General features: G+C 53.9%; 6 protein-coding genes across 6 annotated transcripts; 4 read left to right on the forward strand and 2 right to left on the reverse strand.

Annotated features, from left to right (window-relative positions):
* Positions 1-797: 797 nt before the first annotated feature.
* V2A60_004962 (uncharacterized protein) lies at positions 798-1,650 on the reverse strand (the record flags this gene model as incomplete). The annotated part of the gene is made up of 2 exons (XM_083256276.1): positions 798-1,399; positions 1,530-1,650. 2 exons carry the CDS (start codon positions 1,648-1,650, stop codon positions 798-800), a joined length of 723 nt encoding a protein of 240 aa, XP_083112402.1.
* A 1,747-nt stretch (positions 1,651-3,397) lies between these two features.
* V2A60_004963 (uncharacterized protein) lies at positions 3,398-6,466 on the forward strand (the record flags this gene model as incomplete). Its single annotated transcript, XM_083256277.1, has 3 exons — positions 3,398-3,759; positions 3,826-4,172; positions 4,233-6,466. 3 exons carry the CDS (start codon positions 3,398-3,400, stop codon positions 6,464-6,466), a joined length of 2,943 nt encoding a protein of 980 aa, XP_083112403.1.
* Positions 6,467-13,899: 7,433 nt separating this feature from the next.
* V2A60_004964 (acyltransferase family protein) lies at positions 13,900-15,315 on the forward strand (the record flags this gene model as incomplete). The annotated part of the gene is made up of 1 exon (XM_083256278.1): positions 13,900-15,315. One exon carries the CDS (start codon positions 13,900-13,902, stop codon positions 15,313-15,315), a length of 1,416 nt encoding a protein of 471 aa, XP_083112404.1.
* A 1,418-nt stretch (positions 15,316-16,733) lies between these two features.
* On the forward strand, positions 16,734-18,708 carry V2A60_004965 (uncharacterized protein; the record flags this gene model as incomplete). The annotated part of the gene is made up of 5 exons (XM_083256279.1): positions 16,734-17,204; positions 17,276-17,556; positions 17,618-17,864; positions 17,937-17,979; positions 18,044-18,708. The coding sequence occupies 5 exons, from the start codon at positions 16,734-16,736 to the stop codon at positions 18,706-18,708; spliced, it is 1,707 nt and encodes a 568-aa protein (XP_083112405.1).
* An 861-nt stretch (positions 18,709-19,569) lies between these two features.
* V2A60_004966 (VPS9 domain-containing protein) lies at positions 19,570-22,057 on the forward strand (the record flags this gene model as incomplete). Its single annotated transcript, XM_083256280.1, has 3 exons — positions 19,570-19,844; positions 19,910-21,731; positions 21,866-22,057. The coding sequence occupies 3 exons, from the start codon at positions 19,570-19,572 to the stop codon at positions 22,055-22,057; spliced, it is 2,289 nt and encodes a 762-aa protein (XP_083112406.1).
* A 598-nt stretch (positions 22,058-22,655) lies between these two features.
* V2A60_004967 (cation transport protein-domain-containing protein) lies at positions 22,656-25,475 on the reverse strand (the record flags this gene model as incomplete). The annotated part of the gene is made up of 1 exon (XM_083256281.1): positions 22,656-25,475. The coding sequence occupies one exon, from the start codon at positions 25,473-25,475 to the stop codon at positions 22,656-22,658; it is 2,820 nt and encodes a 939-aa protein (XP_083112407.1).
* Positions 25,476-26,539: the final 1,064 nt, after the last annotated feature.

The raw sequence follows: 26,539 nt of genomic DNA on the forward strand, positions 1-26,539 counted from the left end.
CAGCTGCTAAGTAAGTCTCCGAAATTGAGGGCGAGGACACTAGCCAAAGGTATTTGGCTGAAATGGCTGCTCTTTGTATTGTAGCGTTATGTTGCCTACTAGCCCTCTTCGCTTGAAATCTTACTCAGTAATGCACAGAACATGGTGTCGGCTAATGTTCTGTCTCGGCCACGTCTCCGTCTATCCCAGGACCTGCGTTCCTAGCCAACGTCGGTGGCACGAGCAGAAGAGTCGATTCCTGCTACTAACGACACACTTTTTAATAACGTGTCTTCAACGTAACATCATACTTGGTCATAATTCATGACGGTATTTCACCGCACTAGCAAAGCGTTGCGTTTCTTCGTATCGGCAGGAGTCAAGGTTGCCTATCTGCATATTCCATGGCGTTCGGTTGGAAACCCGCTGAGGGTCACTCCCCGAATACTGATTAGTGCGTCAATGAATACGCAAATAGGGACGGTATAGTACGCAATCTCGGTTCGCTCAAGGCCCAGCGTGCGAGTTCAAGAATCGCGGCTCCGCATTGCGAGCAATCACGCTGGGGAGAACGGGGTTGACCACATCCCGCCTTAAGAGCCGTGGTTACGCAACATATCTCTGACATTTATCCTAAATTTTACACAAAACAGCTAATGTAGTTTTTTCCTGCCATAGCTCTTCTGACAACGACGACCGACCAAAACAGCCACTTTCAAAAACTCCGATTAACCCCAAACAGCAGCCTCGCTTCCCGCTTGTACGTCAAATCCGAACGCGCATTCTATGCATACCATTTTGTCATTGTTGTTTTCGGTTCAGACGTCTCCTCTCTCGTCTAGTTTTCGTTTTCCGGAAGATGGGGTCAGCATATCCGTGTCTTCCGCGTCGTCGCCGTTATCCGAGTATTCTACAATCTCCCATTCCACCTGTACACGGCCATCCTGCGAGCGGTGGCCACCGTGTGCGCGGCGAAACTTTCCCAACTTGGTGCCGTCTACGAGCTCGTCAAACCAGGGCACGCCAAATGATTCTCGAAGCACAGCGGCTTTCGGCCCAGCGGACTCTAGTTGGTCGTCCGCCGCCACTTCCTCAATGTCCTCATCTTGAGTGGGCTCATCGGAATCGGTATCATCGGATATCAAGCCCAGAGACTGCAAGTCGTGCAGATCTTCATGAATAAGACTGCCCAGTGTCAAGTGGATGTATTCTGCTTCGGAGGCAGGGCTCTCGGACCAGTAGGATAATTGCGTGCCACAGTAGCCACAAAAGTAGCGCAGACAGTCCTCTTCGCCTGGATGTGCATAAGATCGTCGAATCGTCGAGTGCGTTTCGTCGTCATAGTATGCGTATGTTGCACTCTTGTACCAGGTCAACGGAACTCTGATGTAGGCTGCTAGTGGCGTGGCGAGAGAGGCTTCTGGGCACTGTCGGTCAGCATCGTATCCAGACAAGACACAAATCATTCATCGAAACTTGGCAAAAGGAACGGTGGCGAGCTTGCGATTGCGGGGCATTCGCAAGACGCGAGCAGGAGGGATGCGACGTACGATGAGTAGCCTTGGTATTGAAGAGCACCTGGGCCTCGTCTGCGGCGCCTTCGGGGACGTCAATCAGGTAGCGATTACGGCCGCACTGACAGCCACCGCGCAACGGGCGCAGCGAGCTCATGACTTGTGCTGTAGATCCGGACTATGCCAGCGAACGTGATGGGAGAAGGAAATGGTGCGTTGTTGATTGGCAGCGGAAGAGGCGCGACGGGGGAGGAGGTGGCGTGTTTAGGTTGAAAATGAGGGGCAATGCGCCCACTGGAGCTACGTCGGGGCCAAGAACTGAAGCTTTCTATGACGAAAGCGGAGGCAACTCTCCACACTCGAGATAGGTGCAAATTCAAATGCAAGAGGATGAGTATAAAAATTTCGAGAATAGGGTCACCTTTGATTTGAGTTCTTGGCTGTGCTCGAATGAAGAGTAGCTGCTCATGTGCTTTGTATTGCGAGTGCGACTTTCTCTATTGTTCCTGGAAATGGAGGCCAATACGGGATGTCTCTCCATCAGAAATCAAGCCTCAGAAAAATTTATTCTGACATTCCTGAGCCAGATCCAGGCCACTTCGACTGATGATTACCAGAATGGATGAATTTTCTACAGAAGCAGCGCTCAGGACTGCTTATGACTTGTCCCTCTCGTGGCGCAGCCTGGTTGGACCTACCCTACAGCGTCCTTGTGCGCCCGTGTGGTTCGCGACAATTGACTGAAGTTTCACCAACTTGATTTAAATGCAGAAAACCTCACTACAAATTAAACTCACAATGATCCTGTCCTTTGTCGCGGGCAGTGACTGGGAAGGTAGGGGGAAGGGTAGAGCATGCTTTTGGCTTCTGCGACGTGGACGTCTGATCTTTACGCCAGGGAAACTTCTCAGTAAACTAGGGAGATGACGAGACGTTTTAGATATTACGAAGAGTAGACCAACACCATCACAGTGCAGGCAGCTTCCACTTGCGCGCACAGGCACCTCGACCAATTTAAGCGTCCGTACGAGACGTATGAGACGTAGAACGTAGCCGAGTCATCGCTGTGTTGGTAGCCACTGGAACACCAACTTGTCTGGACTTCCATTACCATAAAAATACGTCAGACAATATGTTATCAACTTCACACATGCTCTGCCAATTTGCCCCCTCGAACGGCGGGCAGAGACCGGCAACGTGGCATGTCAGCGCCAGCATAAAATGTCCTCCAACTGGGTGAGTCGCGAAAATAAAGGGCCTTTCCGTCTGGTGTAACGAACAGAAATGCTAGTTGCAGATTGACGCCAGGCGAACAATGTGTACTGTTGACTGGTAGTAATGATACTCCGGAGTGGCTGTGGGGTTACGGGTTGCCAGCCTTGCGGTGGCGGGGTTACACCCGTACCCCCACACCTAACCCCCACCCCGGTAAGGCTGCGAGTTTGACAGCTCTACTTAGTATTGTGTCACCTCATCCCCCGACTATCCGGAACCCGCTCCGGCGCTGAATCCGCAGTCGTGCCAAGCTGGCCAAACCGGCACATGATTCATAATTGAAACCCATATGTGCTGATTCATGGGCATCAGAAACTGGCTGCAAGTCATCAATCGCTCATTGCCGCGTGTTGAGAGATGCTACAGTGGGAAGCAAGCTAGCGCTTGGTCAGCAATGAAGGAACTGAGCGTACGTACGATGGGGGGTTGCTCCCCTGACTAAATGTGGCTTGAATGCAAGCTAGAATGGACTATTGCCGGGATTCCAGCGGCTACCCGGAGCCTAACCGTGTTGAGTCGAATTGGGCGATCAATTCGAATTATCCACGGATACACACTCCCTCTTTCATCACTGTCCTATCCCCCCCATCTTTCTTCCTCTACATCCTCACACAGACTGGTGAAGAATCATGCGAGAACGAGACACTATCACCAGCTTTTTGCAAACGACGCACAGGTTGCGCAAAGCGGCGCCCTCCGGTGACCTGGCAGCGGTCTGTTTTGAGACTGACACATGGATGAGACAATACAAACGTATTATTGAGCAGCTTGAAGAAGACCACCAACAAAAGGATGCTGGAAGAGAGACTCAAGCCTGCTGGAAGATATCACAGGACTTGCTCATTCGACTGCAGAAGCTATCAGTGGACACACAGGGCAAGCAACAAGGCCGTGTCCTCTTCACGGATCAAGACAGGGACGTCCTCCAGCGGCGGCTATTAGATATACAACAGCGCCTGAACATCACTAAAGAGGAGATGGAGATTACAGAGTGAGTAGATACTGCTCAAAGTATCGAACGAACAGTCGGAGAACATGACTGAGTCCACGGGTGCAGGCAAGGCACGCCCACACTTGCAGACAGCTTCTTAGGACTCAACTTCAGCGACTCGATTTCAATGGCAGACTCCGATAAGGCTCAAGGCTGCAATGAAACTGTGAGGGTACCAACAGATCGATCAGCCGTTTCGGGTACGCAGAAGACCGCTCGCGGGTTCAACAAGGCCATACTTCAAGATTTCATCTTGGAGAGCTTGCGTTTTAAATCTATGGGATACCGGGAACAGGATATCGAGCAAGCCCACAACACTTCTTTTGATTGGATCTTCAACAATCAGGCCAGCGACTCACACCCTAGCTTCCCAGAGTGGCTATCAACGACAAAACTCGGAAACATCTACTGGGGTAAGTTGTGACCATCCCCCCCCCCCCGCAAATCGACAAAGGTTCGCTAACCTCCAAAAGTCACTGGAAAACCTGGCTCAGGTAAATCAACGCTTATTCGGTACCTTTCCGGCCACAGGAAGACCACGCGCCTGCTTCACGCCTGGGCCGGCAACCCAAACGTCACAGTAGCTGGCTTTTACTTTTGGACCAGCGGCTCGCCCGAGCAGCGCTCCCAGACCGGACTTTTGCGCTCCCTCCTGTTCCAGCTCCTGTCTACAAAACCGGACCTCATAGCCGACGCCCTGCCGCACCTGTGGAACAAGTTGGCTTCAATGACCAGCAAGGAACGAGTCGCCACCACGATCGAATGGTCCACCTCGGAGCTCATGAATGGGTTTTCCACCTTCCTCGGCCAAGGGCTCTCGGAGACGAAACTCTGTCTGTTCATAGACGGCCTGGACGAGTTTGACGGCGACCACGAGGCCATAATCCACTTCTTCCGGGGTCTGGCCGAGGGCGACCAAGGCCCTCAAATCAAACTTTGCCTCTCTTCCAGACCCTGGCCGGTGTTCGAGCGCGCGTTCGAGTACACCGTGCCAAACCTGAGGTTGGAAGCCTCCAATTTCCAGGACATGATGCGCTACACCATCGACAAGCTCAGTGGCCACGAGAATCTGCGTTCCGCTATGTTGCAGGAGATGGACCTCGCTCGGAAGCTTGTCCAGACAACTGTCGAAAGGGCCAATGGAGTCTTTCTCTGGGTGAGACTAGCTGTGGGAGAGCTGATCCGGCGCTCTGAGCACGCTGTAGCCAGAGTTGAAGAGATGCTCGGGTATGTCCTCGCTCTGCCCACGGGACTCGACAACCTATTTGAAGCCCTCGTATTCCAAAACCAATCCCAGGACAAGCAAGTAGAGACATCGCGGCTATTTCAGCTGGTTCGTGCCCGAGAGATGGTGGCCGAATTTATCCAAGATGATTCAGCAACCTCGCTGTCTCTCTGGGAGCTGGCCTTTGCCATCAATGGCGACAGTGATGATGATGCTTCGCTAGAGTGTGACGTGCAACAAGAGCCGCAGGAGATTGCCACGCAAAGATGTGATGCTACAAGGTCTTGGGCCTTGAGCTGCTCCGTAGGGCTCCTCGAAGTGCACCACAGGAGCGGAAGCGGCTCCAGCCTGCGGCAGTCAAACCTGGAACCTCTTGCCCAGCAGCGCGTCACATATCTCCATCGGACCATTCGCGACTGGATCGTCTTGTCTCCAGGAGACCAAGTCTGGCGCCGCTTAGAAAGCGCAGGTAAAGTGCTCGAGGCTGATGTCTTTGACCCTCACCTCCGCCTACTGCGCTCGTACGTCCTCCGGATGAAGCATCCGCTTGAAGAGCCCGAGCATCACCGCCGGCTGGACGAATGGTACCCAGACATTGCCCTGGCGCTGACACACGCGCGCTACGTGGAGCACGATCCCAAAAAGCTACAGGTTCGCCTCATCGGGGAGGTAGACAAGACAGTCTCATGGTATTGGGTCTCGCGCGGCCCAAAGAGCACAGACCACTGGGCGCGGAACTCCTTCGGGACGTACGAAGAGCGACTTGGCAACAGGCTCGTAATCGCCCATCCATATCTTGCTCTGTGCACGAGATTTGGCCTGCAGCACTATGTGATCGATGCGCTCAACCAGTTGGCCACGGAACCGCCCGAAGATGGCGTTGGGCATGATGAGGCCGCAGGGCATGGGGATCAAATCGCAGAAGAAACTCCGCTACTGTATCGAGCACTCGAGTTTCTCTGCTCGCGCCAAAAGACCATCTATCCCCTTTCCAGCCTGTCCTTTGTACGCCAACTCCTCGAGGTCTCGGACAAGCATGCCTCGCACCCCACGCTTCCCGCTCTCGTCAGCGGCCCGAACACGCCATCATGGACATCACCACTGCTCCACAAGAAACAGGTCACGACGTGGATCATGGTCATCCGCCATCTCCGGGATGCCAAACGCCGAGGCTGGATCGAGCAGTTCGATATCGACCCCGCTGGAACGGAAAGATGGACCGCCATCGTCGAGTGTCTGGTTCGGCACGGGGCGGATCGGCAAGCTGTCGTGCAGCGTGACGGCTGGGACCCGGAGACGAGCGTCAAGGGCGTGATCGGGCGTGGAGGTCTATTGGACGGTTTGGCGGACTATTGGGTGGAGGAGCGGCTGACGCCACTGTTTGGAGATTTTGTCCGAGTTGCACCCACACCAGAAGCCACCGAGCGACCCCAGGACAAGCAAAGCCGGTTGGAGCACATCTTCACTTCGCCTGTATGCTAACATGATACTTGGTATCTATCTAGAAGCCTTTCATGATGTGGCTCGATTCCTTTCCTGTTGATAACCCTTTTTGGCGGGCCCATCAAGTGGCCCCAGTCCTTGGGACAAGGTTTCGTTCGACAGCCAATATTAGCAATAGAATTTGATACATTAGGGTTTAAATCTTTCTCTAGTGAAGACGAACGCAAAAATGTCTCTTGCAACTCCCATCTTCAGTTTCAATACCGAACAGCCAGCTCTGGCCCTGGAACGCACTTTGCCGAGCTAGGGTAGCCGTAGGAGGTATGCATGGCCGATATAACACCAGTCCTCAGCGATACAATTACTATCGATTTGAGGTATACCCTGATGGTACGACGGAAAATATATCCGTCACAGTTGACTAATGGCAACTGTATAGATTAATATGCCAAGAAGCGCCACAAAATCCAGGAGCACTAAGACTGAAATGTCTCGATGCGCCGCGATAGCCAAGAAGCGCCACTTGCCACACATTCCAGGAGCACTAAGACTGAAATGTCTCGATGCGCCGCCATAGCCGATTAGCATTAACTATTAGTTGAGGCGAAGAGCGAAAGGCTGTAAGAGAACGCGCGCTTCCAGGGCAAGATTCGGCTTGACGAGGGCCATGAATCCTATACGTTCTTTTCCTGCCGAGCAAGGCAACTGCATCAGATACTGTAATCTCATCAAGCTTCATTACGCTCTGAAGAATACTTATCAGCATGGGAAGTAGCAAAATTGACACCAATAAGGGGCAGAAAGCCCGTGAGTGATGCACTCTCTATGCTTATTCCACTTTTTGGTATTCTAACAGGCAAACAGGCCGTATTCGCAGGCGACCCCCTCCCTCAGTTGAGCTTGTTCTGGCACAACCAGAAGGTTTGGAGCAACCGGAGAACTCCACCTCAGCCAAAGTATCAGCGTCTGACTCTTCTGCGCAATTCACAGATTGTGATGATTGGGCAAGCACCTTGCAAATGTCGGCAGCTATGAACTCTGTCCTTGACGTGTCACCAAACTTATCTGTTGCATTCCTCGGCGTCCATGATCTGCCAGCTAACCAAGAATATCCACAAGCCCGAGACGAAACCCCATCAGAGAAAGTTAGTCACTACCTGCATACAAACGCGCTTTGCTGCGCCGTGGATAGAGGATCCGATGACATGGTTCAATGTCTCCTCTGCGCCGGGGCCGACCCAATGACAAAAGATGCGAATGGACGCACCGCGCTGCATTATGCAGCGGAGCATAGCAATACTGTCATCTTGAATCGGCTTGTTCTCGGTCCAGAGGTGGACATTGATGTACGAGACTTTCAAGGTTGCACACCACTCTTCACCGCAGTCCAAAGAGGCAACATCGATACAGTGCGTATACTTTTGCAACTAGGGGCAAATGTGTACGTCAAAGATATTTACGGAGTTAGCGTTTTGTGTCTAGCAGTAGAGTTGGGTCTCCTTGAGTTGGTTGAGGTGCTAATCACGTCAGGCGCGGATGTGAATGGGTAGAGGAAAACAATCAAGGTACAGCGTCTCATAGGTCATGACATGAATGAGACATCGATATGACTGTAAACGAGGCGAGTACCTGAGAAAGGGATAATTGATAGGAGCAGAGCTAGTATCGATCTAAAGGGTCTTCCCGATCTATGCTATGCTTTCTGCTAAGCAGAGAACATTGGCACTTTCATGTTCTATTGCTATATTTCGTGAAGTGGTATTTGGCACTTTGTGACTCGTCAACTAATCGACGGTATTGCCAAAGTAGCGACCGCTTCAACAGCGCCGGGACATCACGAAATAGCTATGGGTGTAAGCGTATTGTTTTTTGGCTTCTTGGGGAAGACCAAGTACCCCACGGGAACGTTCAAGCCCTCAACGGTGCAGCTGAAAATCCGGAACTTTGGCTGACGAGGCTGTCGCAGGAATTCTCGAGCGCCACCGGAACAAGGGAAACCAGTCACGCGGAGAGGCTTATATTAATTAAACGGGCTGGAACGTGAAACATTGCTCAGCCTAGTTGAACAAACGGTTCCCATATGCCGCTTCCCAAGCTTCGGGATGGGACTGCGGAATGGCGTCTTCCGTAGCGCGGTATCGCTCAATTGCCGAGGGAAGCGTGTTTGCATCTACTACAGTCGTGTTGATACGCCATAGCATCCACGAAGAAATGGAAGTATGAACGAGCACTAGTTTGAAGAATGGCCTGACTATGGACCATCGGACAGTAAACAAAAACCAGTGGAACTGATCATGCAGCAAGTAAAACTCGTGAAAGCGACAGCAACAGGCGGTAGACGCCGAGACGTTGATTCAAGATGCTGCCCTTCTCCGCAAGTAGGTCTCTCTGGATGAGCTGCTTTCCACAAGTCGCGCACCACCAAGAACCATACTCTGGCCAACTTCAATTCCTCAACGCCGACCAACGTATGCGTCGTACAAGCCAAGGTCTTCTCACGTAACGCACTCAAGATTGCACCAAGCGCAACATTATGGCTCTCCTCGTCGATGCTGCAAACGAGCTTATGAACACGAAAGGGACCATCGGCGAGACATGCGATGAGGAAACAAGTGTCTTTTGAATGCCCAGAACTCGGCTTCGAATAGAATGACAGCAGCAGAGACGAACACGGCAGGAACAAAGCGGATAGCATAGGCAGCATCGCTTGAGGGCGATGTGAAGACAGAGCCAGCGGCGAGGTGGTGATATCACCCTAGCGAACTAAAGTGCAGGGCAAGAAGAGCCGAAACAGCGACCTGGGGTTGTATCAGGTACATTGTTTCTTGTTACATGTATATTGTTGTCATACCTTGTCTGCGGTTGCTGCGGTTGCTGCGGAATGGAGACCGGGTGCTCGATGCCACGGGTTCCTGGTACTTCCAACTAGAAGCACAACGAGAATCGCAGCTGCTGCAGGCGAAATTGCAAAGACTACATTCTCAGACTCCATGGGAAGGCCAAGGTGAATTCCATCATAGAGCTCTTGAAGACCGAGATCCCGATGATTTGGAAGACGCCGGTTGGAACTTATTTGTCGGCGGCTGAATCGACTCACCGAAAGCACATGCCGCCTTTGGAGCTCTGCAATTTTCCTCAAAAAGGGAAAAATAATTGCTCAGGATATCTATTATTTTTTTCTCGGATGACTGGTGGCAAATGATGAACTGCTGGACAATTTCGCACAATTTGTTTTTTTTTTTTTTTGCGTGCACAACCAAGTTCTGCGGTTGCGAAGTAATGCCGCGAGGCGGCGAGACTGTAAGTATTCGATCTGCAGATGTGTCGCATGAAGAGTCGGAAAGAGAGTACTGGCAATTCAGCCAAAAGCTGAGGATCTGGAGCAAAACTCTGGAGCAAGACTCTCGCGGTTCACGTTCGACGACCGGAGGAAAGGGAATGGCGGTATAGCCTTCTAACCAGGGATCACACACAATGTCTTAATTGCCGTTGCTGCTCAGTGCGTAGGGTTTGGTTGGACTTGTATGGCAAGATGGTTTCTGTGTGATCGAACCTGACGGTCCCCCCTCGCTGCTTTTTTGGAGGACTGTGTTACGGATCTACAATACAAAGCCGCGCATCAATCTGACGGTCTTTTCAATAGACTCGTCAAAAGCAAGAGGTCAATTCTGACTCAAGGCCGATCCTGATTCAAGGGCACCCCTGATTCAAGTCGATCTCAATTCAAGGCCGGTCGACCAGATGTTGCGGGGCATCAAAACTCCCATACATCTACAAGCTATGATTGCACGTGTAAAAATTTGGGTATGCTCGTACAGGCACCCGTCTACGTACTCTCGTTGGACACATGAAGAAGATGCGGAGCAGATGCTTTCAGTAGTATAAGCGTCGTTCCGAGCAGTAGTGAGGGGGGATTACTGTAAAACTGTTTTCAATGGCCACGCATCCATCGCCTCTTCACGTATGGTAGACTCGTCGTTACAGCTGGCATGGATGGCCATGTCCAAAGCTGACCACTCGTTTTCAGAAGAAAAATAGTGGAAAGAGATCATCATCACTATAACCCACCAAAGGGAGGGGAAAGGGGCGGGGAGGATTGAGGAATGCTGATCCTGTCTTCTCAACCGCAGCTACACACCGCAAACTGCAAACTGCAAACAAGATTTTTGCAAAAAAAGAAAAAGAAAAAGAAAACGATGTCTCACATAGCTACTTGATTAATTGCTCGTCGAGGTTCTTTTTTCGCTCATTATAGCCTGAAGGCCTGTTGCTATGAGAACAGCATTTTACAAATCAGGCGTGTCCCCAGATGTGGTCCTTTTTTTGTCCCTTCCATGCCCGCCCCCTCAATACAAAGTACTTGAACGTCTCAGGCTAATAAATGGCTACAGATTACAGCGCTTAAGTAGATCCTTTGTTAGACTGAGTAGTTATCAGCTACAATAGCTAGAACCCACCTACCTCCCTTACATTAGACGACTTGATATCGTGACGCTTGCACTCTACCTGCCCTCTCACGAAAGCTTATAGCACTGGTATTGCTAGCATGGATCTATACAAGAAGGTCTTTCCGCAGACCAACTTCTACAGTGCCTTTGCGTGCGGATAGAATAGTTACTGATGAGAAAGAGATAAAAGACTGTTGACGCAGCCATCAGCCAATCAGAGCCCATCCTGACGTAGCTACCCAAAACGGTCTAGCCTTATCCGCGCTAGTCTAGAATAATACTAAAATTGATTTTTTTGTTTTCTTGACAAAATAACGTGCTGGTTGCCGGATGCATCCGACATCAGTCAGATACGAGACTGATCAGATACGAGACGGACGGTCAGTTGACGGCACTGACCATGCCCATGAGAATCTGGAGAAGTATCCACGGAGTGCACTCGTGGCTGCGATCAGCCCTCGTTCGGCTGCGGTTTGGCGGGCTGCTTTGTACGAAAGAGGGAACCCCCATTCACCCGTTCGCCTGCGCATACTGGGCTGGAGGGGGGAGGGGGGCGCAACACGAGGAACTCGTTTGTGCGCCGCAAATTGAAGAGGCTGCTAGCTACTTACCCATCTCAAGACTCCGTGGCGAGACGACGAATGTTGCGATGGCAGCTGCAAGGGCCGGCCTTGTCGGCGAGACGATGCTTGCGTACAAACACACACCACTGGCATCTCATCGTGTGCATTGCTTGCCGCATCCGGCCAAGATGTCTCTTTCTCCAGTATGAAAGCGACTGAAAGCGACTGAAAGCAAAAACCCTCTGATTGTTACTATTCTTACATTTTCTCCCTAATCCACGGAGTAGTCAGGTATGGATGCGACTGGGAGAGTAAGCCACCAGGCGTGTCATTCACAATCTAGCACCGACCTAGTAAGTAGGCCCCGGCGGTCAAGGCCGATTTTCTCTTCCTGCTGTTGGGGCGGCGGGGCGGGGGCGTTTTGGGAAATTGACATGCCAATTATTGTAAAAAAAAAAAAAAAGCAGGCTAAATGCCCCATCTCAACAGCCTCGAAAGAATCTTGAAAAAGCAGCCACGAGTGCGCTGATAATCGGTTGCTAGGAGCTTCATCAATGGTGGCCAGTCAGCCACCCTCGGCAACACCACCAGAGCAGTGCAAAGCTTCTCAAAAGGTGAAGAACAAAAGCGAAGAATTTAATAATTATGTTTTTTCTTTCTACTTCTGGGGCTTATCCCCCTTCTTTTTCAATATTTGCCATCTTTTACCAACTACTTGGCGGGTACCCGTTCCCAGGGATGGCAATAAGCATACAATTACGTTTTTTCCCCTTCTCGGTCACATTACAATACTCGGCGCGAGCCTTCGGTCCAGATCGGACATGTTGTCTTCTCCACCACTTGGGTATTTCATACAGTATAAGCCCCTTTATCACTCTCGAGTCAGGCCCCAACTCAAGGGGATCTCGTACCATTGGGCCCCCCCCGCGACCACCCCATCCTTTCTGGTACTATTTCTCCTATAGGGCCTGCCCTATGGAGTCGGAGATGCCTTGTAACGAGCTTGCCTCCTACTTACCTCTCGCCTGAAGGGAAAGTAGGGCCGAGCGTGTGACAACTGGGGGGGATGAGTCGTGATGGCCGCCTCCTTGTTTTGCGACTTGACTCATTATGCGCGCACACCCGACTCGACTTTGGGAAGAACAAGAAACAAAAGTCTGCCGGGCTGTAATAAGTCTCCTACCTTGCTCATTCGGACATGGACTCTTGATTCGTCTGGGCGACTCGGGGCGCGAGTGAGATGCATGAGTAGCGCGCCCATACTACGGTAGCATTGAACGAAGACTAGGCTCGAGGTAGCCAATAGTGCCCTTTTGTGCCAAATAGGCGATTTCAGCCTCAACCAGCAAGGGTAGGCATTACTTATTACTCAGTAACCCACAAAGCGCCGTCCGTCGGCAACAGTACTCAAATATCTGTACTCCGTACGGAGCACCAGTAACCAGTTTTGCAGGGGTCGCGTGAGCGCCCGCCTCATCTTTTCTCTCTTTCTAATAGTAGCTTGCTTTCCCTACTTACTCTTCTTTTGCCTGACCACGCTGCCCATGGTTAAGAAAAGGCCTGTCTCTCTCTCTCCGACGACTGGGTACAAGGACAGGGTGGTCGTAGTGGGTTCCCCTCCCTCACAGTTTTCCAGTTTGCCCATGATGAAAGAAACGGGCGCGTATAATACTTACCGCAAGCAACCTAGTCAGGCTGGGGGAGAGCCTGGTGCCATCGGCTCTTTCACAAACATTGTGTCGTCTTGTGTCAGCCCGGCGAAGAGGCACCAAGCCCCTCCACCCCCTGCAGCCTTGTTGAAGAGGCTTTTCCCGCTTCAGCTCTACAATAGGTGGGTTCCTGCGGATATGCATGTCCCAAACGGTCGTCTTCACCGGCTCCGGCTCCTGGGCTGAACATGGTCACATTGCATGAAGTCGTGTGTCACTAGGGCATCTTTCGGCTTAATACAGCAGCAAACTTGACCCCCCAAAGTCCACTTCTCTTCTTTCCGAACAGGGGCAAGAAGGGGGGGGAGAGAGGAGGGAGGGATCGCCATGGGAAATAGGAGACAAAAAACTTTCAATTCCCTCTTCCAGCTAGAATTACCCACCCGCTGGAATACCATGGACACACGTGTTTTCCCGACTCAACCCACATTAAATCCAATGTATAATAGCTGCCTTGCGTCACTGCGTGCCAGTTCTTTTGCCAGGCATGCTTTCAGGTCTCATCGGCGTGGACTGAGACTCGAGATATTAACCTTCCATCAACGCCGGTCCAACCCACGCTCGAATCGACCACGTAGAGCCCGACCGCGCGCAGACTTGCAGTGCTACTATAGCAGCTACATTTCGACTTCACAGGGACGTCTAAACTTCCGACGGGGGGGAGGGCTTTTTTAAGCTCACCAACACCCCCCTTTTTGTAAGCGACAAGTCCAGCGCCAGCGCCGCGGCTGGGGGGAGAAACGCGCGACAACATGTGGAAGCCATCCCACCTCGCCACTGTCCTCAACTATGTCACGCCAAGCTTCCTCTCACCGACGCACATAAAACGGCTAAGCCAGCCGAGGATCACCCCGACCTCCTATATCGATGGCCTGCGAGGCTACGCCGCCGTCATCGTCGTAATCTTTCACACCTCGCTGCTCTACAGCGATGACATTGTCTTCTTCACTTTTGGCCTCGACGAAAGCCACTACAACCCTCTTCAGCTGCCAATCGTCCGCCTCTTCTTCTCCGGTCATGGCATGGTGTCCATGTTCTTTGTTCTGGGCGGCTACGTCAACGCCCTCCGGCCACTTTCGCTCATCCGCTCCGGCAACCTCGACGACCTCGCGCCGGCGCTGAGTTCTAGTCTCCTGCGTCGCTTTGTTCGGCTCTGCCTACCGCCTCTCGTATCGACATTCATCATCGCCATGACGGTGTACCTCGGCTTGTGGGAGCCTGCGCGAAGGAACCTCGACATCATCCGCTTCACAGATGGCTTCCCCCCGCGTCAGGACACGCTTATTGGAGAGCTGGGCCACTGGTGCAGTGAGATGATGAAGCTCTTCAACCTGGCGTCTTCGACTTCTACCCAGTACGATGTGCATCTGTGGACGGTACCGACCGAATTGCGTGCTTCCCTCGTCCTGCTCATGTCGCTGCTCATGCTTGCGCGTTGTACGACGACGGCTCGCCTGTCTCTCATGGCTTTGCTGACTGCATACACAATCAACTGTGGGAGGTGGGAAATGTCCCTGTACCTGGCTGGTGCCTATCTTGCCGAGTTGGAGATGATGCGGTCATCGCCGGGCAGCAGCGCCAAGACTGCCGGCTCAGGCTACATCACACCCCCAAACGGCGCTGCGAAACCTGATGGTGGCACCGAGCCCCGGCCGCAAAGGAGGCCGCTGAGACGCCTCGGCTTGGCGATTATCCTCTTCACGTCACTCTTTCTTCTCTCGTGTCCTTCAGAAGCTATCGAGCGCTCGGCCGGGTACCGAGTCGTCTTGAAGCTTGTCCCTTCCGGCCTCAGCAGTGAACCCATGCGCTTCATCCACGGGCTCGGCGCCGTGATGGCTGTCTATGTCGTGTCGCACTCCAAGACGCTGCAACAGCCATTTACGTCCGCCTTGTCCCAGTATCTGGGGTCAATCAGCTACTCGCTATACATCATGCACGGCCCCGTTCTGCACATTGTCAGCTTGACGCTGGTACCTGCCCTGTGGCGCATCATCGGGTCCGACACTGAGTTCAGATATAATTTTGCTGTATTTTCAGGAAACGCGATTGCATACGTTCTTTTGTTCTGGGCCGCTGATCTATTCTATACCAATGTGGACCTGCGTTCTGTCAAACTCAGCCGACGTTTCGAACAGGCAGTTACGACGGAGCGAGCCACGAACCATTGATCTGAAGCTGGCACCAACTGACTAGTTGTATGCATTTTTCAGGGCTTGGCGACGGCTAGGCTGTACACTTTTTCAAACTCTATGCTGTATATATACTGACTGCTTGGTTATGCCGAGTCGGCCTGGTCCACTATCAGCCCTTGGCAATAACCATTACTTTACTAGATGTTACGTTAAACCACAATGTATTATAGCTGTTTATTTTGTTAGAAGCGATGCAAATTCAGTCTAAAGTTGACTTGATCTTGGTGCATTGCTCTTTGCAAATTGTTTGGCGTTATTTGTTGCGACCGTTAGCTAACAGTTCCATTTGACCTTGGCCAGAACTTTGTAAAGCCGCGACCTAGATCAGTTGAAGACGACTACGTACTGCAGAAACAAGCAAGTCCCTGAGCGGCGCAATCGAGCAAGACATCCTATAGGACGAGAAGTCAGAAGGTCGCGATTTCCATTGGCGCCACGCGGTTCATCAGTTAATAACCTCGTATTACTATCGTTAGGGAGCAAGGTTCACTACTCGACGGACAAGCCTAGTAGCATCTTGCACGCTGGCACGTCAAGCGACAGAGTCAAGCGTTAGACCCGTGCGAGAAATATCACACACCACTATACCAGTTGTACACCATTGACTGAGAGTGGCACGAGGAGTGCGGCCTGCAATAGGCCGACGTTGCGCATCTCCAATAGTGAGGCAGACGAAACTTTTTACTCTTCCATGTTGAGAGCCACAGGGCAAGTACTCCGTAAAAAAACTCTTCCTTTTCACCATGTTTTCAACATGGTGAATGCTAGCTAGTCTGCCATGTCCGCCAACCCCGAGATTTGGGGGGGGGGGGAGCGGAATAATCTGGGGCAGGGCCAAGGCCAAGACCGGGGGGCCATTACTATGTTGGCACCAGCAGCCACTAAAATCGAGAGAAACACGGAGAGACGATAGAGAGATGGAGAGAACGAGCGGCAATGACGGAACCACTGGGGGGGCTTAAAGGCAATAACTAGTGAGCTCTCCGCTTTACCCGCCCCCCGCGGTGCCTGGAAAGCCAGTCCCGGCCCATGGCACTCCGTAAATCGCGTCCGCGGCATCCCAGAGTTGCTGAGCTCTCTGAGCCTCTCTCTCTCCACTTCCGACCAGAGCCGAGACTGGCGGCTCATTCCCCATGCTGGGACCATAAGTAGAATCTCCGGTCGGCCGGGGGGGGCTGCCATCTCACACACCCTTGCCGATTCTCAGCTGCCAACCCTCTTTGATCTTGTTTTCTTTTCTTTTTCTGAACCCCTTCTCGTCTTGTCGACTCTGTACTGATAGCTGTCTTGTGCTTGTCTCGCTTACCTGCTGCTTGCATTGCCATTGGGACTTCTTCTCTCAAACAGCTAGCTAGCTTTCAGCTGCCGCCGCCGCCGCCGTCGCCGTCGCCGCAATGTCTGGCCCTCCGTCGCGCATTCGATCAATCCTCAATCATCTTTTGCCGGCCTCTCCGCCCCCGGCGCACATTCACCACCTGTCGCCAACCTTTTTCCTGGAGCGCGCCGCCGCCATTGAGCCCAATGCCGACGCCGTCGTCCACATCACCGCCAACGGCGTCAACATCCGCCGCTCCTACCAGCAGACGGCGGACCGGGCGCGCGGCCTCGCGTACTACCTCAAGAAGCGCGGCCTGAGGAGAGTCGGCATCCTCGCCCCCAACACGCCCGCCTTCCTCGAGTCGCTGTACGGCATCGTGGCCGCCGGCGGTGTCATTGTCCCCGCAAACTACCGTCTCAAGCCCGACGACATTGCCTACATTTTCGAGTTTGCCGAGGTCGACTCCATCATTGTAGACAAGGAATTTGAGGACCTGCTGAGCGCTTACCGGGCCAAGCACAGCAGAGTACCCATCATTGTGGATAATGTAAGAGACGGGGACAATACGAGGATGGATGCCCTGTTGCCCCGACTCAAAGTTAACAACCCGCGCTGCAGGATACCGACGTTTTGAGTGGCCCGCATGCCGGCCAATACAATCAGGCGGTCCTGGAGGGACTTGCCCATGATGGCGAGCAAGGGGCCAAGGGCTGGGCTGGGCTTCATGCACACGCAGAGAATGAGGATGACATGCTCGCCATCCCGTTTACTTCTGGAACGACCTCCAAACCCAAGGGCGTCGTCTACACACATCGAGGCGCCTACCTCGCCGCAGTCGCAAACATTATCGAGTCTGGTTTGAACAACGGCCGCTGCAAATATCTGTGGACCTTGCCCATGTAAGTCGGCTCTTGGTTGTGCCGAGACGTAGCTTCGCTTTCGTCGGCTGACTGAAGCTAGGTTCCACGCCTGCGGATGGACGTTTCCCTGGTCCATTGTCGCGGTACGCGGTGTCAATGTCTGCTTGCGCAAGATTGATTACCCCACAATCTGGCGCCTCCTCAAGGACGAGGGCGTCACTCACTTCAACGCGGCCCCGACAGTCAACACGCTGCTTGTTGCCGCCAAGGAAGCCTCCAAGCTCCCGCATCCGGTTCGAGTGACGGTCGCCGCCAGCCCGCCCACCGGACACCTGTTTGAGCAAATGGTACGTTTGTCGCAGAGGATCAGAGAGAAAAACGATGCTCAGATGGCTGACCCAGCAACGTGAAATGCGCAGAGCAACCTAAACCTCATCCCTGTGCACGTTTACGGCATGACTGGTACGTTTGCGTGACTCGCTCCATTATTTACACATCTGCATGCCTGCTGACGCAGTCAAAAAAGAAACATACGGTCCCATAACCAAGTGCTATCCTATGCCCGAGTGGGATGATCTTCCGCCGGCCGAAAAGTACGCCAAGATGGCCCGTCAAGGCCACGGCTTCATCACGAGCCTGCCCATCCGCGTCATCAAGCCGGACCAGCCGGGGCATGTTCTGATTGACGTCGCCAAGGACGGCAAGGAGATTGGCGAGATTGTCTTCTTCGGCAACATCTGCGCCAAGGAGTACTACAAGGACGCAGAGGCGACCAGCAATCTCTTCGCCGGCGGGGCGCTGCACTCTGGGGACCTTGCCGTGTGGCACCCCGACGGCAGCGCGCAGATCCTGGACCGCGCCAAGGACATCATCATCTCGGGCGGGGAGAACATCTCGTCGGTGGCGCTGGAGAGCATGCTGGTGCAGCACCCGGACGTCCTCGAGTGCGGCGTGGTGGCCATTCCCAGCACGCAATGGGGCGAGGTGCCCAAGGCCTACATCACGGTCAAGGAGGGCAAGTCGCTGCAGGGCGCGGACCTCATCGCCTGGGCCAAGGACAACAGCGCCATCAGCCGGTTCATGGTGCCCAAGGAGGTAGAGGTCGTGCCTGATCTGCCAAAGACGAGCACGGGAAAGATTAAGAAGAACGATTTGCGCGATTGGGCCAAGAACGGCCGCACGTCGGCTTAGAAGTCGGGCCTGGCCTGAGCCGATTTATACTCTGTATGAGGGGAGGGAGAGTACCTTTGTTGGTGGTGGCCATGACAACACGAGGCGAGCCTTTGTCTTTCTGGCGACTCGCTTGAGACCAATAGTAGCACTATTTGCATACTGAAATTCATTACAACGGTGTCTGCCTTTGTTTATTATGCGCTTGTCAGCATTGTGACAACCTTGCTTTATTATATCCCAGCGGCCACCCCGCCAAGTAGCAGCCTTTGTTTAGCGCTATATTTAGTGCATTGTAGCGCCGCAAACCCCGTCTTCCGGGGACCAACCGCCCGATTATAGTGGCTACCTACCTATTTGGTCCACAAGGCGCTCTTGGAGGTTCGTGTCATTGCTGCTCGTTGACTTGGTCATCGCAGGCAGACACAGCTTGATAAACTAGACAAGGCAAGAAGAAAAAAAGAACAAGAAGAGAATCAACCTTGACGACGCTTTGCACAGAACACGCATCTCCATCCCGCTCCTTCCCATCACATCGCCGCCCTTGGCTCACCACTCCGCCCTCCGTTTCCACAACGGATACGACTTCTGAGGCAAGTCTGCGACAGCTGCGCCAACAGGCGACCGCTCCAGTCGCGTGCGTGGCGCCCACTTCCAGCATTAACGTCAACACCTCTACGGCTGCCTCTCCCAAACCTTGACCATCCCACCACGATTACCTCACTCTCGCCACAATCACAAACCGCAGGAAGCTGTCCACCACAAGAGAGAAGGCTACCACACCAGCTTCCCAAGCTTGCCTCTCGACGACAGACCCCGATCCTCGGGCTGCGGGCCCCTCCCTCCCTCCCTCTAGTCTCCGACGCGCGGCAAGCGTCCGCGATGGCTTCTACCGGCTCCGATGCCGTAGCGGCGTCTGGCAAACCGCCTGCCGCTCGAGTCAACTCGCACGATGCGCTGCGTAGCCGCAAGGCGAGTGCGAGTACGCAGCTGCCGAAACGTGCCCACACCTTTCACAACGACGGAGGCGCGCCCGAGCTACCCGATGCCTTTGAGACGTCGCAGCACGCGGACGACCACGACGAGGCTGCCGACCATGGCAGAGGGTCCGTCGACCTCGACGAGCTGCCCATTGAGCTCATCACCCTGACAGACAGGTACAATGCCCACTCCCCGAGGGACCTGCGAGATGGCCGGTAACTGACACAATGGGTTCCTGCAGTTTCGTCGAATCGCTGAGCGCCAAGGTCCATTCGACACCACCAAACATAAACAAGCTGTCCCAGCTCTTCCAAGACTTTTATACTCTCGCATCCTCCCACATCCAGACGCACATCAGCGCGCTAGCGACCAGGCAGCAACGCCGTGGACCGTCGCCGAGCCCCTCGTCCTCCTCGTTGTCTTCGGCCGCCAGCCGCTTCCGCTCCCGCGCTGCGTCGCTCAAGTCCAGGGACAGCAAGTCCAAGCCCGAACCAGAACAGCAGATGATTACCGCCGAGGAGCTTGCGGACAGGAAAAAAGCCCGCAAGGCGCTCGAGGCCAAGAAGGGCTTGATCGAGGAGGCCGTCGAGCGACGACTGTGCGAGGCCATCTATGATCGAATATACCGCCACCGAAGCACGCAAGACGAGGCACAAGACGACAAGCTGAGATCCAAAACGGCCGCGCTCGCACTGGTCAATATCGGCCTGGCGGATCTCGGCATCGATCTCGGCCAAGCGGACGGCCGAAAAAAAGACGACATCGACAATGGAGAACCGGCGCAATTCCGCGACGAAGAAATCCGAGCGTCTTTGGAACCGGCGCGCAAGGAACTCGTGGCCATGAGCGACTCGCACTACCCGCTCGGCAAGATCAACCACCTCAAGGCCGTGCACAAGAGCATTGTCGACACGCTGTCGCACTTTCAGCCTTCCGCGTCCGCCGACGAGATCATGCCCATGCTCATCTACACGCTCATCACGCTGCCCCCGGAGCACCTGCACGCCATCAGCGACCTCCACTTTATGCAGTATTTCCGTTGGGAGCCCAAGCTCACGGGCGAGGCCGCGTACTGCCTGACGAATTTCGAAGCTGCCATCAGCTTCCTCGAAACCGTCGATCTGTCGACCCTCCGTGACGATGAGCACCCTTCCGGCCCACCCAAGGGCACCTTGCGAGCCGAGACTGCAAGCAGGCCGGAGACCTTTCCACCTGCCTACGCCCAAGGCGGCAGTGCCACCGCGCCGTCCACCGAGACCAGCAAAGAGACCGTCATCGCCGCCAAGCCGTCGGCCGGGGGGCTCAAGGCCGCGACGGTGCTCCGCAATCGGGGCTTGAGTGATCTCGTCAACACGCCCGCGCAGGCCTTTGGGGCAGCCAGCGGCGCCGTCTTCAGCACCGCCGACCAGGGCCTCAAGACTATATCCAGCAGCCTTGGTGACAGCTACACGTTCCTCCTCGGCAAGCTGCGCGAGCGCCAGCAGGATGCCACCCCTGCCGAACCCATCGTCGTGCCGCGCACCCTCGACGACGCCCGCAAGCTCGTCAGCACGCCGCCCGCCCTCGGCGATGACGATGACGACGACGACGAAGACGACGACGACGACACTGCTAGCGTTGAAAGCAGCCCTCTTCCTGCGGGTGCCTCCGCCGCAGATGGCAAGCCGGTGCCGGCCCGGCGCGACTCCGTCCTGGCCCTCATCGGCGGCCGGCGTGAGCCCAGCGCAGACAGCACCCGCAGCCGAAGAAGCGCCAGCTCCCTGAAAAGGGTCGAATTCGCCGACGGCAGAGGCACGCCACCACCCACCACCACCACAACCACAACCACCACTACTACTACTACCACGGTGGCCGGCGTCGCGCAACAGCAGGGCGCCGCCATGCTGGACCAGGTGCGCAACCTCAGCAGCAGCTTCAACCCCATGGCGCGACTGCCAACCATGGGATTCCGCGGCTTCGGCCGCTCCGCGGCCTCGACGCCGGCCGCGGTAACGGGAGCGGCAGCGGCCAAGGAGGCCGGCGGCGGCAGCACCAAAGCCGAGGACGGCGGTGATCTGAGCACAGTAAGTACCCTCCTCCATCTGCTTTTTCTGATTCGCCATACCAAGAGCGAACATGGACAAAAACCTGCACCATCGAAAAACAAAATAAAAATAAAATAAACAATATACCCTAACAATTACCTTTTTTATCACAGGCATTCCCCGACCTGGCGGCCGCCCTACCGCCCAAGCAGGTAGTCGTACCACGGATCGCGCCCCCAAACAAGCGCTTCATGGAGATTAGCACTCCCGGCGAGCTGCGCCTCGGCGAGGTGCTGGAGCTCCTGCGCGACTACCGACGGCTGGCGGGCGCGCTGAAGAATCTAGACGCATTTGAGGACAAATAATGTCGTCCATTTTTTTTCTTTCTTCTTTTTTTCTCCCATGTTGACAGGTGCGGGGGGAAATTGCATGAGAGCTATAGCGAGCGATCAAAGGTATACCTGATACACGTAGGAATCTCTCTGGACATGACAGCTCAAGAGCCGACACTCAGCGGGGCGTTTAATTTTGTTTCATCATTTTCCGTCTTTCACGCGCGATTTGTTCATTATTCATAACGGCATGTTGTTTATTACATGTCTTTCACCACAAGGCGGCGTCTGATTTTGATCTACAGAACTCAATAATGTTACATAATTTCACGTCTGTTCTTCATTTACATACAGCTGTTTGTGGCAAGAGTCTAACCTTCTCCCCCCACCACTCTCTCTGTGGCCTCGAGTCAAGGATGAGCGCCCTTGCCTTCTGCTCAACACAGGAAAGAGAATTAAAAAAAAAAGATAAAACACCTGTAGGTCCCGGTCTATAAACAACTCCACAGAGGCGATTCTGCCAGGATTGCGCCTGGCTATACATATGCTGTGCCATAAAATGAGAGAAAAGAAACCAAAAAGCAAAAGTCTAGGGTGAAAATGGATGGGCAATGAACAGAAAAAAAACTCGCTATGGCCTCCATGGGGTACGCTGGACCGCCGGCGCCGTGTCAGCGCGCAGAGGTTGCATTTGTTTCGAGGATGCGCCACTAGAGAGGCGCTCCAGCTGATCTTCTGCCTCGGCCCGTTGCTCCGTAAAGGTGCGATTGCGCTCCAGAGTGAGCGCACGAGACTCGTTGGAGCGGCTTCGCTGTCGCGCAACACCAGTGTCGCGTTGAGCCACGGGCCCAGGGTGTAAAAACTTGGCAATAATGTTGGAATCCCTGCCTCTGCTCATGGTGCGCCCGCGTGCGACGCTTGGAAGTCTCTGAAGTCCAGTGGTAGTCGCTGTGGGCGCTGTGCTCATACGGGCCAGGACTGCTTCCGCGTCCTCGGCTTCCTTCTTAAAGCGAGCCTCGCTAGGAAGCAGTACGGCCTTGTCAAGGCCGTACGGCAGACCACGGTGGCGACCTCGGATCTGCAGTGCTGCAATGATGAGCTTTCCAACAACAGAGAACTGGCTGCATAGAGATGCGTTGACACCTGCAGCACCCATGCTCAGTCCAACGGTACCATATGCACTGACGACTTCAAACAAGATGGAAAACAAGTCGAAGCGTTTGGCTTGGATTTTCGGGCCCTCTGAGATGCATAGTATGAAAAAGCCCAAGAAGACAAACCACAAATCGAAAGAAAGCTGGCGGCGCAAATGGGTACCGACATAGGACAAAGCACTCGCTTCCTGCTCTGCGCCCTCATTGTTGTCGTAGACACCTAGAGACTTTTCCTCGTATACGTTGGTTCGTCGAATAGATATGGCGATGGGGAAGACGGAGATGTACATCATAATCATGTACATGACGGGCATGGCGGGGTGCAGGTCACCCAGACTGACGGCCGAGAAGCCTGCAGTTCGCGTCGATGCGGCTTGAAAAAGTCCAACGACGACTCTGTTGTGCAGGGGAAGCTGGCTGATGGGTTCCTTGCCCAAATCCAAGACGATGAAGAAGAGTAAATCGACTGCATTGAGTGTAATGAGAATCCAGAACAACCACCAGTTGGGGCCCGAGGGGAACAGGAGCGTGAAGCACCGGCGAGGATGGTCGAGGAGGAACTTGAGCTCCTCCCAAAGGCCAGAGCGCTTGGGGACAATCTTTGTCAGGGTCCAGATGATGAAGCGCAGCATGACGGGGAAGCCAGTATTGCCAAGAATGATGAGAAAACACATAATCATCAAAACATACTCGGACTTGACAAAGGAATTCATGCTGTCGGGGGTCAAAGTAAAGCCAACGTCCATAAAGCTGACGTTGGGGGTGAAGAAGCCCCACCAGATTCTGGAAATGCCGTTCCCCTCGATAATGTTGCCGTAGTAATTGTTGTGCAGAATAAAGGGCAGTAATGTCACAAGACCAAAGAGCTGAAAGCCCCAAAAGTAGCCAAGAAGAACAAAAGCGAGGGTTCGCAAGGAGCGATATTCGATACCGCCCAGCTCTTCACGCTGCTCTAGCGTAAGGCCAACAAAGTTTGAGTTTCTGGCCATGGTTGGAGTGTAGCTCAAATACGGCATATCGTCAATCTTGGCAGAATCGCGATGTAGCGCCGATCGGATGCGTTCCAAGGTCCACGTGCGTGAGGTCCTGGGAGGTTGATCATGGTCATCTTCGTGGTGTGTGCTTTGCCCGCTTTTATTGAAGAGACGTGGTTTTCTGAAACGGAAGGTATCAAGAGTCCCGGTCAATGCCTTAGCATCGTCTTCCAACTCCCTATGTCGTCGATCAGGCTCTGCGATGGTGATGGTTGGGTGGCGGCCGCGGAGACCCTGACTTGGCGCTTCAAAGTGGGCGGGCCTTGAGTCCTGGTTGCTGGCTATGCGGGAGATGCGAGGGCCAAGAGGTTCGTCGCGTTCGAATTCTTCCAAACGGGTGGGAACCTGGCCACGCTCGATGTCGCGTGGACCCGGAATACGAAGGACATCATTGTCATCTTCGTTGCGCTGGCGCTCCAGGATGGCAATATGCTGCGCATTTGAGCGTCTCTGGGCAAACTCGGCAGCATCTTCCTCTAAGCCGTCACTTCTCTTAACAGTATCGGCAAAAGTAATGACCGTGGGGCCGTGCGCATGTTCCCCTTTACTATCGTGGCGAGCATGCAACCCAGCGACGGGAGTAGCAGTCCCATGAGATGATGACGTCCCGTCATCGCTAGCCTGTGTGTGTTGCGAGTGGCCCGGGGTGGTGACCGATGGGCTATTTGTTGCGGTCGAGGTAGTCTCGCTATCCTCGTTGATGCGGTGAGGCAGATCAGGAGGAGCAGAATTGGCATTATCAAGAAGGATGCCATCGTTTGTTATCCGCTGGGCCTTGCCATTGGGCGGAACTACTGTGATGTGGCGGCCGTTGACACCTTCCTCGGCCCTATGCACCTCACTGGCGGCCTGGGATTTGGACCTCGTCAAGTTGGGGCGCCGGCTGCGTACCTCGCGCACCCAGCCTTGGAAGCGCTTTTCGAACCAGTAGATACGCAAAATGACGACTGATCCGTGAAGTGTGATTGGGTTAGACATCATGACAAGGACGTAAATGACGACCTGTTGGAAGGTGGTGAGTAGATTCACATCGACCGGGTTCAGGCCGGCCTGTGTGTTTGCGCCGCTTGCGAAAAGAAGAGCGTCGATGTAGGCTAGATGGCCGGTGCCGCCGGCATAGATGCATATGGAGCCAACAATGGTAGCACCAACGATCCAAAAGTAGTGTGCGGTGATGAAGTTGAAGTGTGGGTTCTTGGACACAAACGCAGGCTTGATGGCCTTGAGCTGTGTCCAGAGATTGCTGCGAAAGTTGTCCAGCATCGTGGCGATTGAGGCTGGGGTGGAAAGGTATGGAATGGAAATAGCCTCAGTGGATGTATTGATAACCAAGAAAAGGTAGTGTTGGCTTGATTTAGGGCACGTCAAGCGACGCGAAATGGCAATGTAGATATAGCAAGGTTTAAGCCAAAGTCCAATCGAGGGACGAGAGGGATTGGGCCAGGGCAAAAATCATGATTGAGAGTAAGGGGACATAAAATAGAAAGATGCCGGCAGTGGCGCAGAGGTTGCTGCGTCTTAAGAACAAATGTTGAAAATCCAAGGTGTTGAGAAATTTTGTAAAAGGACTCGGCGTTGATACCCAAGTGGCCCTCGAATCCAGCAGTCAGGGAGCCGTGGCTCCGGCGTACAAGAAAAGAAAAAGAAAAAAGAACAACCCTTGTAGGGCAGGCAAGGTGAATTGTCGAATGGACGGCTTGCAAAGCCGGCACGTTTTCCGGTAGTGGTAACACAAGGGGGTCGCTGCAGGTATATGCCGGGATGTTTGACGCAGAAAAGGCTGACGACTGGTATTCGAGCTCGAGTCCAAAGCCAGGCGGATGCAAGGCCAGTTATCAGTAAGAGAAGGAGAAAAAGATGGGGATGACGGGGTCGCTCGCGGGCAAGGAATGGCTTGGCTCAAGGGTTGGCGGAATTGCGCAGCGCGAGAGAGTAGCCGACGACTGTGGGCGCGAGGCGGGCGGTGCAAAAGCTATCGGTTCTTGGCGATTCCAGTCGTGTCGCACTTTTGGGAGTGGAAGCTTGGGACGCCGTGGGTTGACGCAGCGGCGCGCCTGCCGACTTGGTTGGGCCAGAGACTTCTGGGGTTAGTCAATCGGTCGAGGTGGCCAGACAAGAGTCTCAACGGGAAGAGATGGCGAGATAAAAATAAACCGGGTGTATGAGACAAAGTTGACGTGCTTTGGAGATCGGGACCGTGGAGCGGGAGGGCGTGCTAAAGTGAGGACCGTGAGATGACTGGCGTTGGCGTGTATGCGGGCGCAAGGATAGATGCGGAACTGTGAGGTCTTGGCCGTGCCGTGGTCACAGTACGTCCCCGTTGTCGC

Source organism: Cordyceps javanica, chromosome 3 (assembly GCF_051103115.1).
Source record: "Cordyceps javanica chromosome 3, complete sequence".
In the NCBI taxonomy this organism is placed as follows: domain Eukaryota; kingdom Fungi; phylum Ascomycota; class Sordariomycetes; order Hypocreales; family Cordycipitaceae; genus Cordyceps; species Cordyceps javanica.